This window comes from Pelmatolapia mariae, linkage group LG6 (assembly GCF_036321145.2).
Source record: "Pelmatolapia mariae isolate MD_Pm_ZW linkage group LG6, Pm_UMD_F_2, whole genome shotgun sequence".
NCBI lineage: Eukaryota > Metazoa > Chordata > Actinopteri > Cichliformes > Cichlidae > Pelmatolapia > Pelmatolapia mariae.
This window is the reverse complement of record NC_086232.1, coordinates 38,808,465-38,821,526: the sequence shown is the minus strand read 5'-3', so window position 1 is coordinate 38,821,526 and position 13,062 is coordinate 38,808,465. Positions and strand designations below refer to the sequence as shown.

General features: G+C 38.5%; 1 protein-coding gene across 1 annotated transcript; it reads left to right on the top strand.

Moving 5' to 3' along the window:
- The first annotated feature begins 938 nt into the window (after nucleotides 1-938).
- Nucleotides 939-9,030, top strand: si:ch73-109d9.3 (zinc finger protein 880). Its single transcript, XM_063476882.1, has 4 exons — nucleotides 939-1,770; nucleotides 1,865-2,007; nucleotides 2,238-2,340; nucleotides 3,287-9,030. The coding sequence occupies exons 1-4, from the start codon at nucleotides 1,467-1,469 to the stop codon at nucleotides 4,486-4,488; spliced, it is 1,752 nt and encodes a 583-aa protein (XP_063332952.1). The 5' UTR covers nucleotides 939-1,466; the 3' UTR covers nucleotides 4,489-9,030.
- Nucleotides 9,031-13,062: the final 4,032 nt, after the last annotated feature.

Genomic DNA, 13,062 nt, shown 5'->3' with positions numbered 1-13,062 from the left:
ATGGTAAATATAACCATCCCTACCACACACACCAAACAGCACTGTGATCTAGACAGCAGCTGAATAGTCTTGGTCCCATGTGTATTAGGAGCCTGTGTTCTCAAAACAAATTCAGAGGCACTGTTTTTATAGTTTAAAAGTCATGTTGCCTGTTTATTGCCTAATGAAATCTAGGGCCTGATACATTTAAATATATATTTTTAAAGGAACACAAAGAGTACAATCAAATTACTTTGATTCGTTTTATAGTTATGATTTCATTTGTTTACCTAATGTTTTTATTTTGCTGTTAAAAAAAGTAATATTATTATTAGTATTATATACACTAGCATTTTCCTTAAAGACATTTCCACCACAAGGTGGTAAAAATTGGTGCATATTATCACAAGAATGCTGGAAGTTAATTTTCTGATGCTCAAAGGTTTGTTGTGGGGATATCAGACAGAACTGTAAACTGGCCTAAAGCAGGCAAGTGGGAAAAACCACTGCCTCTTATGTTTGTGTAAAGAAGTTTAGCTACATATTTAATTCTCAAGATACAAAAAAAAAAAAAAAAAAAGGAAGAAAACTTAGTTTTTCTACATGATAGAAAAACTACGACAAAACTAATAGTTTTTTAGTAAAAGAAAGAAATAATGTGCAAAAGAATAAGTTCTGTTCTAACTGCCCATAAATTCTGTAGTAGACAGTAAAAAAAAATGGAGATTTTCTGTCATTTAATTATCTAATACTTAATTACTTTCATGTAGTATGAAAAGTCCAAAATTTACACTCTTCTTCACATTTTCAAACGCTGTCCAGTCGGCCGGAAAGAAAATATGAAAAAAAAATGTCCGCAAAACGATTAAACTGACTGCCAGGTGCAGCCTGATGGTTTCACTTTAGTAAAACGCGTTTCGTTTTTTACTCGTCTCCAGTCGAGGCCACCGTACTGCGTTGTGCGTGACGCCACGAGCAAAAACAAGGACCACAGGCGAGTGATGAGTAGCTAGCTCCGTTCAACGCAATGTAATTCCCTTATCTAAACAGCTGTTACAATCGAAAGCAAAAACCCACGCGTGAAACATCTCGACAATTAAGATTTCACTCCCGTTTACAGTGTCTGTAGCACTCGTACCGGAAACGATATCACACGAATGCTACCGCTAAATATTAGCTGGCTAGCTGACAGTTCAAATCGACGTCTCATATCAGTAAACATCGCGTTAGGCTGCTTTTTACTATTAATAATGTTATTAATAAAAGCTTATCCCTCCTCACGAGGAATACCGACAGCGGAAAATTGGTGTATTGTTGAATAGAAATTGCTCTGCGGTTATGGCCTTCAGCTTACAACATGTAGCAGGATTTTCACAATACACCAATTTAAAAAACATCAAACGTCATTCTCCTTTGCATTCATTCACTAAAGCACATAAGCCCTGTGAGTAACAGCTAATAGACAAGAGAGGCTGATAGAGTGCACCATGTCGGACCTGGACACCCTCATAGTCACCTTTCAGACCCAGCTTTCAGATGTGATGGAGGCTGTAGTGAAGACAGCCATGTTTGAGGTGACCAGGTTGGTGGAAGATGTGTTTTTGGTGGAGGTGAAGCGCAGGAGCCAGGAGATAGAGTCCCTGAGGATGCAGCTGCAGTGGATTGAGAGCAAATTCAAGGATCAAGCAGGGAAAGAAGGAGGAAAGACTGGAAGGGGCGTGCACTGTGCAAGGCATGGTGTGGAACTGTCCACTGACACTGCAGAAGAAAGGCCTAAAAACCATCAGGAAGGTAAGAAGAAACAGACGTAAAATGAATTTTATATAGGTCATGGGATGCCCTAAATATTGTAAACACTGCTGTGTTTCTGTTTGTTTTTTTTAAGAACAAGTGAGGGGCCTTAGTGTGAAGACAGAGAGTGATTCTTTTGAAAGATGGACAGCAAGCTGCAGACTAGAAGTCACATCAGAGTCGCTACCAGAGGCAGACAGTGCTACAGCTGCACAGAGCCCTGAAAGGGAGTCAGAGGTGAGCCAGATTAAATGACTACCAGAGCAAAGTTATGATGTTGTACTGACATTAAATAATCATCATCTTCTTTATGTATCTGTATTTTATTGGGTGCTTCTGGACACATTTCAAGTGCTATAAGAGCTGTAATGTTGTATAAAAAAACAACAGTATCGATAATGGCTCTAAAAATTGGTGAAATGTAACCAGTAGATATTCACAGTATTTCATGCACTGTATGTCTTCAGGCAGCAGAAGAAAAGGATGTGAGATCAGCTGTTGCTACGAAGGAGGAAGAAATTAGTCAGCCATCTTGCTCCTCTGTGCATATGGGAGGGTGGAACTGTAGTGGTACGTATTGTTAGGATCTTATCTTTCTTTCAGTCTGTCCATAGTAAAGGAACATTAAGCATTGTTTATTGCACAAACACATACCCTCTCGACCCTATCGTGTGCCGTGATATAGCTCCCTACCCCCTCAAGCAGGTGTTATGGTTGACACATTGTTTTACAATTTATTCTTTGCTTTAGGAGAGCTTGACTTGTTAACCACAACTCAGTTCTGCTCAACATTAATAAATTAATATAATTTTTTTTTTATCTCTGTGGCTCCTGGGGAAAATTAATTGCCAGACAAACAGTGACCACTAGGCAATTTCCACATCCTTTGTTGTTGTTCAAACCCCCCACCCCAGTACATGACAGGTTTGTGTTGCAGGTAGGCCACTTTAACATTCAGACTCTTTTACATGAAGAGTGTTGAATTAAGCAAGACATTTTCTCAGAAAGGTGTCACCTGGATTTGCAGTTGGTGTTTTTCAGCATTAATGGTACCTACAATGATGTGCATGCTAACATACGCTCAAATAGACTTTAAACATCTGAAAAGTTGGGAAATTCCTTTATTACAGCATGCAAAACATTAAACACAACCTAGAACAGAAAAGATTAGTTTTTTTCTTCAATAAGCCTAATATGATAAAACAAAGTAGCCAATATAAGGTAAAAATCTTAATAAAGTACAATAGAATATAATGCAAATAGTAGGATATAATACAACACGTTAGTATAGTAAATTCAATAAAATAAATTAGAATAAAATGGCTTTTTCAAATTTAGCAGATGACATTAAAGTGACTGGTCCCTATCTCCAAAATGAATATAGAATTTTTGTTGTCTACTTTACCTCAGTGCACCTAAAAGGAATTCAGGCCCGAAAGAAACAATAACATTGTTGCATTTTTTAATTAATTTATTTTTATTCCCTTAATTAAAAAGAAAAATCCTTATTTTCTAGATGAAGAGGGACCTGGATCAGACAACGAGAGTGGGACAGTTGAGGTACAACCCAAACAGACTGAAGAAAACAGTGAGGAATTATTGAGAAATGTCATGAAGAAAGACCCACAGATAGCTGCCGGTTATGTCTTTCCTGAAGACAGGCAGGAAAAACACCTGTCTACAGATCGACCGCGTGTTTCATCTTTGGAAATAGATACCAGTTGGGCTGGCTTGACTGTCACAGGTGCTGAGTTGTTGCAGAATCCCAGACTTGGAGCTGAAACGGAACGTGATCCAGTCAAAACTAAAGCAGAACATGAGCTGTCTGATTCTGTCAGAGCGGACATTCAGGTTACCCCAGGCAGAGATAAAATTTCATCCTCAGGGTCCCCTAAGGCAAGACTAAAAAACAGTGATGTTTTAGGCCTGACTATCAAGAAGGAAGTCATTCTTGATTCTGATGGATGTGAGGAAGGTGAGCATATAGAAAAGAAAATAACAAACTCAGGTATGTCCTCTTTTTCATGTTCAGTAAAGCAGCACAAGGTGAGTTCAGAAGCACACAGACTAAACCACATTTCTCAAAAAGCTGCTGTGCAAGAGGTTATGAAGCTACATTCCAAAGCCGGTTCAGGTTTCAGATTGCAAGCCGCTTTACAGCATCTCCACCGACCGATGAAAAAGCCCTCTCACACTCTCTCGAACAGTACTGCTGCGGCACTGTCTATAGCTCCCTCTCAAGTTGTAAACTTAAATAACCTTCAAAGAATTCCCTCCACATCCAAAGCATCTCCTGCTGTATCCTCAATCCAGCGAGTTCACCTGGGTGACAAACAGACATCAACCCTTAATCGAACTGGAGACTCCTGGGTCAGCAACAGAACCCAGCACCATCCTGCAAACTCTCACCACGTCAGTCCTGGTACCCATCCAGACTCTCAGTCTCACGCCGCTCCAAGGCATCTCCTACGCTGTGGGCAGTGTGGGAAGTGCTTCCCCCACCCCAGTAACTTGAAGGCCCACCTGCAGACTCACACAGGTGAGCGGCCTTTCTGCTGTTCGCTCTGTGGCCGGAGTTTCACCAAGCTGAGCAACCTTAAAGCGCACCGTCGCGTCCACACTGGAGAGAGACCATACTGCTGCTTGGCCTGTGGCAAACGCTTTACCCAGAAATGTAATCTCAAACGCCACCAGAGGATCCACCTTGATGCATGTTGATAGAGATCCAACATACATCATGAAAGGACAAATTAAATATGTGTATTTCTTTAAGATGCTACAGAGCTATGTTGTGTTGCAATACAGTCTGTGTGAGGCTTTGCAGGCCTTCTTTTTGTATATTTATCTTTTAAAGTGATTGTCCTGAATAATACTGTGCATTCCAGAAAGGTTAATCTAATAACATATAAAAATGTTTTAATGTTACTAAAGGATGAAAAACAAGAATGTGTTGTGTCGTTTACCGTGTGCAAAGATAGGTCAGTTGATACATTTGGTCAGTAAAAGACTGTGAATATGCATATTATCGTGTTGTGTCAACTGCAATGTGCCTGTGAGCACACAAGCACTTGTCAGCCATGGATCAGATCCTACATTTATCAGCTGTAACATTTATTCAAACTGGAAAGCCTAGCTCTAAAAATACTTTGCAAAATACTACAAATTTAAACAGATATCCACAGGACACTGAAATTGGTTAAGGTGCAGTAGTTAACCTCCTAGGACCTGGCGTCCACATATGTGGACATCACATTTTGGGTTGTCTAGACCAAAATACTCAATTTTGCTCTACAAGGGCCCGATATCCACTTATGAGGACATTATACTGCCTTTGTTTTATGAAACTTTAAAACGAATATCCTCATATGTGGCTCTCATTTTTCTTAGAAACAAAAACCGGGTAAAAAAAAAAAAATCTTGTGGTTCTTTGTTTGTGCATTCATCGGGTCCCAATATGCCAAAATATCAAAGAGAAATTAAAAATGCATGCCGTGGAAGAGTTCGGGTCTTAGGAGGTTAATGTCTGCAACAGCAACTTTTCTTGCTATACCTCTCGTTATGCCAACTTTGCGTTAAAAAAAAATTACTGGTCGCTGATTGATGTTTATTGATCGGTGCTTAGATTTTGTTTTTAATGAGGAAAATTACATCACAAAGAAAAAGCTTATGACTGCTCCCTTATTTGTAAGGAGCTGCTGCAGCAGATGGAGCCACATATTTGATTTGGCACTGACTTTTAAGCTGGATGCTCTTCCTGATGCAACCCTCCCAGGGATTTGTGCCTGCTCTCGGGGATTTGTGCCTCCTCCCAGTCTTGTACCGGGGATCTTTCATGTTGAGGGAATGTGTTAACAGCGCTGCCCTATTGATTACATCATAAAGTAAGAAAAGTCGCGATTGCCATAATCTAGAAGAACATCCATTTAATTAATTTTTAGCATATAATTTTTAATACAAGAGTTTACTGCCTGCAGAGTAAGTTGATAAATGGTTCCAAGTTGTTCTTTAAAACTTGTTAATAAATATAGGCCCAAATCATTTGATCTAAGAACCCTCCCTCCGGTAACGAAACAGTTTTAATGTAGATGCATCCTTTTTTTATTTTAAAATTGTACAATGATCGATGATCTGATATTTCAAGATGGAAAGATTTCTTTACCAATGTCTTGAAAAGTGTTTCTTTTGAAAAATGATGTATCATAAGTGATGACTACATTCATATTTAAATATTCATTAATCGTATCTGTTTAAGTAAAAAAAAAAAGCCTTAAAATAACCCTGATATTAAGGTTTTAAACAATATTGCAGTATCTTAATTGAACACTTGGTGTCATCCTTTCACCAAACTTATTTTGGCAATGAGGACCTTGGCAGAGATTTTTTTTTGAGGATTTCGTATCCTCTTGTCTTGCTTCTAATGTAATAATGGAATATAGAGGCGCTCTAAAAGAAAACCCCTCCATTAGAGTAACAATCCGTGGTAACAAGTGTCTGTAAGCACTGTTTTAGCTGATCTGTGTGCCCAGACCTGTGTGTGTTACATATCTTACACTCAGGATTAGGCTTGATGTGTTGTATCTGTGAAGTCAGAGCAGCACTGTGCAGGTGGTACAACCGATAACATTTTAATCTTATTTTCAAGGTGAGGAAAAAGCTAGCAGAGGCTGATCTCTTTCTCCGTGTGTACATGTATGCGTGTGTGTGGAGAGAGAAAATGTGGATTAAAGCAGTGCTTCTGTCTACAGATGGTATCTTTCCTTTTTGATGTTTGAACCCAATAACAAGAGAAGTTATCTGTGAGGTGTAATTAAGAAATACCTACTTAGCTGAATCTGCAGTGAGCATAATAGATAGTGCTTGTTGTTTGTGGGGGATTGTGAAACTAGTCTGTTTAATGTGTGCGGTGCTCAGTATACCTAAACATTGCTGTATGCATCGCGCAAACATTTACCTTCTGCCTGTGCATTTCAAACACTCTTGTATGAGTCATCGTTTTGTTTTAATTCCATCGCTGAAGCGGTTTTTCTGAAGATGTTTATTTGGTTAAAAAAAAAAAAGCAAATACAAAAAAGACCAAACCACAATTATACTTTCATTTTCCCTTTCCTGCTCTCTTTTGCACTTTGATTTGAACACGTTTCCCTTTCTTCTGAGACTCTTTCTGGCCTGTCAGGGAATCATAAGCCTCACTAAGTCGGTAGCCTTATGAATAATAGGAAGCTGTTTTTTTGTGTGCAGGTTGGTCTTTCTGACTTTTTCTTTGGTGACATCAGAAAGCCACTTCAAGCTGGGACGCTGTTAAGCTTGATTTGGCTTAAAAAAAGAAAACATACTCTAAGAGAGGAGGAAATTTTTGGCACTTCTCCACAGAGATTTTGTTCTGAGCCAAGACAAGAATTATAATACAGGCATTTTTAAACCAATTTTGTTAAGTAGAGTTTCATTTATTCAAGCATGAAATACATTTTTGTTTGTCCAGTAGTTAGAAATAGAACATTTGTAATCGCCCCCACAAAGGCCTGTAATGGTGGTTATAAAAGGAAAAATGTGGGCTCTCCTGCCACTGACTTTAAATGCTTAAAACAAAATAAAGAAATCATGCCACAAGGCCTGCAGTAAGTTGATCTACTGGAAATAAAGTCATCATTGCTACTGTGCTGCTGTTTCTTTTAATTTTGTCACCTTCCTCTTCCTAAAAGCAGAGTGATAATAATTTCTCTATATTTTTACTAATCAATAGCTCAGTCAAACTAGAGCAAAAATAGGACAGAGACTGATGGCAACTAGAAAAAATCAGGGATGGCCTGCGGATTTTATTGAAATTCTTTGCACTTTGCAAGCAATTGCAAGTTGTGTGACAACCAGCTGGTTCTTTAAAGGCTGAGTGTGCAACACTCTCCACCTGTGAACAACCACTTTCAATCTCAATGTGAGTGCGCAGGTCACCTGGTGATAGACAGCTGACTGTGAGTGGTCACAGACCAGGGCCCTGTGGCAAATATTTTCATTGGGCTGCTGTCTCCAGTCAGTTTTTCCTAGTGTGACTGTAGCATAATAGAAAAATCAAGCACATCTGTATGCACAATATTTTGGTATTTTACATTTTTGTTTTAATGGCCTTGGTGTCTGGTATCTTGGTCTAAATAATAAGCTACCTAAAACCTTTTGTAATAGATTGTTTTCTCTTGCCCTGGCCTGCAAATGTTTTTTTCTTGTTTTTCTTGCTGTTTGAGTTCACCTGTAGTATAAAACACCTCTGTAAAATTTATTTTATTGGTGTAAGCTGTAAGTCCTTGCACTTGTTATTACCACATCACCATGTCTCTTTTCATCTGTGACTCTGGCTGATCTGATCCTTTCGTGGCTTTCAAGAACCAAAGAAATGATCGCCCAGTGAATCTTTTAAGAAATGTTTGGACTGGAGAGCATAAACAAACTGTGTATTGCCATGTTTAAGTTGGAGGAGTTGTCAAAAAATGTAGTCACCTGCTATTGTTGAGTTGTTCAAGAAAAGGGCATAATAGTCAAGTAAGTGAACCAGGTGTAGGTTATAGCAAAATACTACATCACACAAAATCAATAGGGCAAGAAGCCTTTCATGCTCTTCCAGAAAAGCTATTCTTCCTCCACAGTAAATGACGCTTTATTGTGACAGCCCTTTATTTAAGCTTAAATACACAAAAGCCTGTAGTATATTCCTTCACAATCAAGACTCATATTGGCCTTGCCTTTCCATCTCACACTGTTTTTAATATGTTCCTAATTGTAACATGCAATTCAGCATTGTCAAGTGTTTTTTAGCTACTGCCTTTCATTACCTTGAGCCTGTTAACACTTCCCAAAGCTGGGAGAGAGACAAAGGAATCTGAAAGAAGCTGACAAGAAAGGATGCTGAAAGAATGCACCATGAAGAAGACATGTAAAATTCCTAATATTCAAAGAACCGTCACCCCCTCGTACAATAACAGTAGAAGTGCTTGACTGGACCTAATAATTTGTCTTCATAGCTGAAGTGATGGCTATACAATAAAAGGAAAAAAGCACTTTTCTCTGCTGTGTCAAACCATTTCAATATTATATTCAGTACTTTCCAGGCCAAGGAGCGCACTGTGGAAGATTTATGTCATGTTGCAAGGCTAGTGTGCCTTATTCATCACACCTTCATATTTCATAAAAGCAGTATGATGTGTTTTTCATTCCAACCTTTATTCTCTGTTTATTCTTCCTTGTATGCTCACTAAAACTATTTAGAAGTAAGTTTAAGACCTTGAGACCTTATTCTTTGTGTATTAAAGAGTAAGTGCAACTATGAACACGGCACTACTATGGCTTATTTATACTAAGGTGGTGTGAGCAGGCTCTGTATTCAGAAACATTTAGAGAATACTTTCAGGATGCTCCACACTCAGCCCGTCTTCATTATGAAAATATTCAGAAAGGAGCTTAATCTTTTAGTTATTACGATGGGATACTGGAGAACATTTTGATGACCATTTATTAAATCTGTCACACTAAAACGAGTAACATCCATTATTAATTTCTTCTCTCTTTACTCTCTTTGCTTTTTTTCACCTGCTTCTCTAAAATGTCTCAATCTACTTCACCCACCCTTGAAATGTCTTAACATTCATTGTTGTAAGGCCACTGAAGCTATTAAGATGGGAGTTGAAGACCTTGAGCTTCCCTTCTTTAATTTTATTTCATATGAATGAATAAGTACAGCTATGGTGTTGGGACTACTTTTTTTTTTTTTTTTACCTAATATAATATGAACATGGATTGTATTCACAGACATTTAGAGAATACTCAAGGGAAGATCTTGAAAGTTTTCATAGAGACTCAAATCTGATAGAAAACTGGACTTGAATCTTTTAGATATGGTGTTCAGTCAATTGAGAAATGCTTGCACAACCCATCACTCTCTTTTATTCCTTTCCTATTTCAACACCTACCTTACAACCATTGCCTTACCAACATTTATATAGATTTTTTTCTGTAAAGATCAATCCCCGTGTCTTTCATGAACTCCTGACCTTTCCTTTTCAAGGCCTCCATTTGTGGGCTTAAATGAATTGCTTTGCCAACTGCTTTATTGAGTAGGGGGTTACACTGATGCTTGGTACAATCATAGACTGCATATGAAAGATGGATGTAGCCACTGTGATGTTAACCATTGGTTTCCTATCTCTATTTTTGATTTGGATAGGCCAATAAAGCTGCCGTGAGAGGTGAATGACGCAAAACTCAAAACTCCAATCAATGGTGAGTGCTAATTAGCAAATATTAGCTAGTTCTGGAGCTGTAGTGAAAAGGCAGTAATATTTAATGGCATAAATCTAATCGAAGTCAGTTTAAGGGATCACCACTGACAACCTGTCTTGCTGTGGAAGGGGAGGATTGATGTGAGATGGCATTTTATAACAGGACTAGGGGAGCGGTGTGCACTATTTTCTGTACTCTGTGCTTGTGAGCAAACTAAGTGGCTTGTTAGTGCATCCAATTTAACAGCTATCCAGCATTTTGGCTAAACAAATCTGAAATAACTGTCAGGCTGCAGAGGAAAGCCTTGTTTTGCTCTGCAGGTGGGCTTTTCTATAACGATGCAATATCATGTGAATTGTCAGGTCAAAATTTCATTCTCTTCAGGTTTGTTTTGTTTTTTTGTTTTTAGAAGTATTTTTCCAATCAGCCTAGTCTGCGCTTTGTGTTTAGGGGCTGTTAATGTTTACATGCTAGTCTGCTGAACAGTGACAAAGACCGGTGTAAAAAGCATCAGCATAATGACATTGTTACTGCAAGTATTTTAGAATGCTAACATGAGTGTTTAGCTTTAGTAAGTGATTAAAAAAGCCCTGTCACTTTTTTAATTTATTTTTATGTAACTACCTACCTAATATTGTGTAAGTCTTCCTTATGCCATCAACATAGCTCTGGCTGACTGATGTACTGTGGAGTCTGGCACTGGAACATTGGCAACAAATCCTATGGGCACAGTGGGTTGCGGGGTAGGTCCTTTGCGGATCGTGTTTTTCACCAAGCATCCAATGCATGTGCAGTCAGATTGAGATCTTGGCAGTTTGGATCAGTTGTAGTAGTTTCATGAAGCGCCTCGCCCTGCTGGGGAGGCCACTGCCTTTGGGAAGTGCCATTGCTACACTGCTGATCTGCAACAGTGTGGGCGGTACTGGACAGAATAACATCCAAATGAATGACGAGCATTTTATAGTAAGAAATTGATCAATGTTATTATTCACTTCTGCTTTCAGTGGTTTCTATGTTGTGGTTGATTGGCATACATAAAAGCATCCTTGAAACAAGATCCTTTTTCAAGAACTTGTTTTCATGTTCCCGAATAAGAAGCATTCACTGCATTTTAGATGAAGTATTCTCTTCATTGACAAATAACCGTTGCTCTGAGGAGCTTAGACAAAAATATTTAGTGACATTCAGGAGAACTCCTGGTGGTAAGATAAAACACACTGTGATTACTGTTACCGGACACAAATAAGCATTTCTCTTTGATACTCAGTGAATAGCAATGAGAGCAGCCACTTGACATTGGGAGTTATTTATGAAAAAGGAATTTATTTCTATTTGTCTGTTTCTCTCTACACCTGTGTGTAGAGAGAGAGAAAGCAAGAGAAAGGGATGGAGAATCGTGGATACTGGTGGGGTTCACACTGTCATTGCCAATGGACAGGCATGCACATCTTTCATCGCTCTTTGTGTGTGTAATAATAGCTGTGCTTGACTCTTTCCCCTGCCATCCTCACAGTTTGATGCTTGTTTGTCCTTCAAGTTTGGCAAAAGCTTCTGAAATCACATAACCTGTCTTGCTGTGTGTGTAAGTGCACCTACAGTGGACAGGCACAATAATAGAAAAATCTGTTTCTATGCAAGAATAAATCCAAAAGCCTAAATAGTCCTTTTATATAAAGACTAGCAATGTACTACATTTGTAATATTAAGCACCTTACATGTCCATTCATTATGTATTTGTCAGGAGAGAACCTTTGGCATGGACAAGAGTAGCACAGGGTCAACAAGATCCTTGTTAACAAGGTCTCTGAAATGAATCAGAGAGCCTGGAGTGTTTTCTCTTAGTAATAATTTCATATCCTTTTGTCCCTGAATATATTAGAAGCAATCTAATAAACTGTTATAGATATGGGTACCAACCAGTTTAGCTGTTGCATAATTCTCTGTGTTTGGCCACCATTATTGTCAGTTCCACATACACTATTGTGCCGCTATACATGTAGAGAGACAGAATACCAACCAAAAATCCAGAAAAAATACATTATTTAAAAGTTACAAATTGATTTGTTCATCTCATTGAGTGTAAGAAGTATTTGATCCCCCGACCACCCAGGCAAAATTCTGGCTCCTACAGATTTGCTGTGTGCCCATGTGACACACAGATCACAATCAATCCGTAGAATAGGCTACAAGACATCAGCAAGAAGCTTCGTGATGAGGTGACAGCTGTTGGTATGATTATTTGGAAATGGAAGAAATGATTGTGAATCACCTGCGATCAAGAGCTCCACGCAAGATCTTGCTTCATAGCGTGAAGATGGTTATGAGAAAGGTAGTGGATCAGCCCAAAACTAAAGTGAAGCTTCAACGTGAACAGCAGCCAAGAAACGTAGGATTTAGAGCATTTCTGTACACCAAAATACTTCCTGAGATATCTGCAAACCAAACTTACAAATTCAACAGGATCTGAAACGATTGTTTCCTCCACTGTATACAGAAATGGCAAAAGATCAACAAACAGACCTGGGAAATCGAAAATTCCTGAAACAAAATGGAAAACGTTTTGTTAACAGTGTTGGGATTTGTTTTAGTGGTTAGCCTCCAAATAAATATTACAAACTAGGAATTTGGCAAACTGTCCTAATAAATGTTGGCTAACATTTGTTTGCAGGAATTAGTAGAAGTTAAAACAGGATAAAATGGACATTTATTTGTAACAAAGACAGAAATATGACTCCAAATCAGTGCAAGCTATCAAGTCTGTAAGGGTGTATTAGGTCACCGTTATGACTCTGCAAAACGATGTTATAACAGCTTCAGCTTCTTAAAAGATTATATGGGAACAAAGATCATGACAGCATTTGTTATAAAAATCCAGGACCTGCTTATATTAGCAAAGCTAATCAAATCATGTTCAACCAGCTGAGGCCTGCTACTTTGCGAGGTTTGATTTGGTGGTGTTGAAGAGGTGATATTTGTGACCAGTGTGATAATTTAGGAGGAAGCACTTCAACCATTTTACTACTACTAAAT

What these genes read in the sequence shown, in the direction of transcription:
- si:ch73-109d9.3 (XM_063476882.1), top strand. Translation starts at nt 1,467, where the DNA reads ATGTCGGACCTGGACACCCTCATAGTCACCTTTCAGACCCAGCTTTCA. An exon ending in GCCTAAAAACCATCAGGAAG is followed by an intron (nt 1,771 to 1,864) that starts GTAAGAAGAAAC and finishes GTTTTTTTTAAG; the next exon opens with AACAAGTGAGGGGCCTTAGT. An exon ending in GCCCTGAAAGGGAGTCAGAG is followed by an intron (nt 2,008 to 2,237) that starts GTGAGCCAGATT and finishes GTATGTCTTCAG; the next exon opens with GCAGCAGAAGAAAAGGATGT.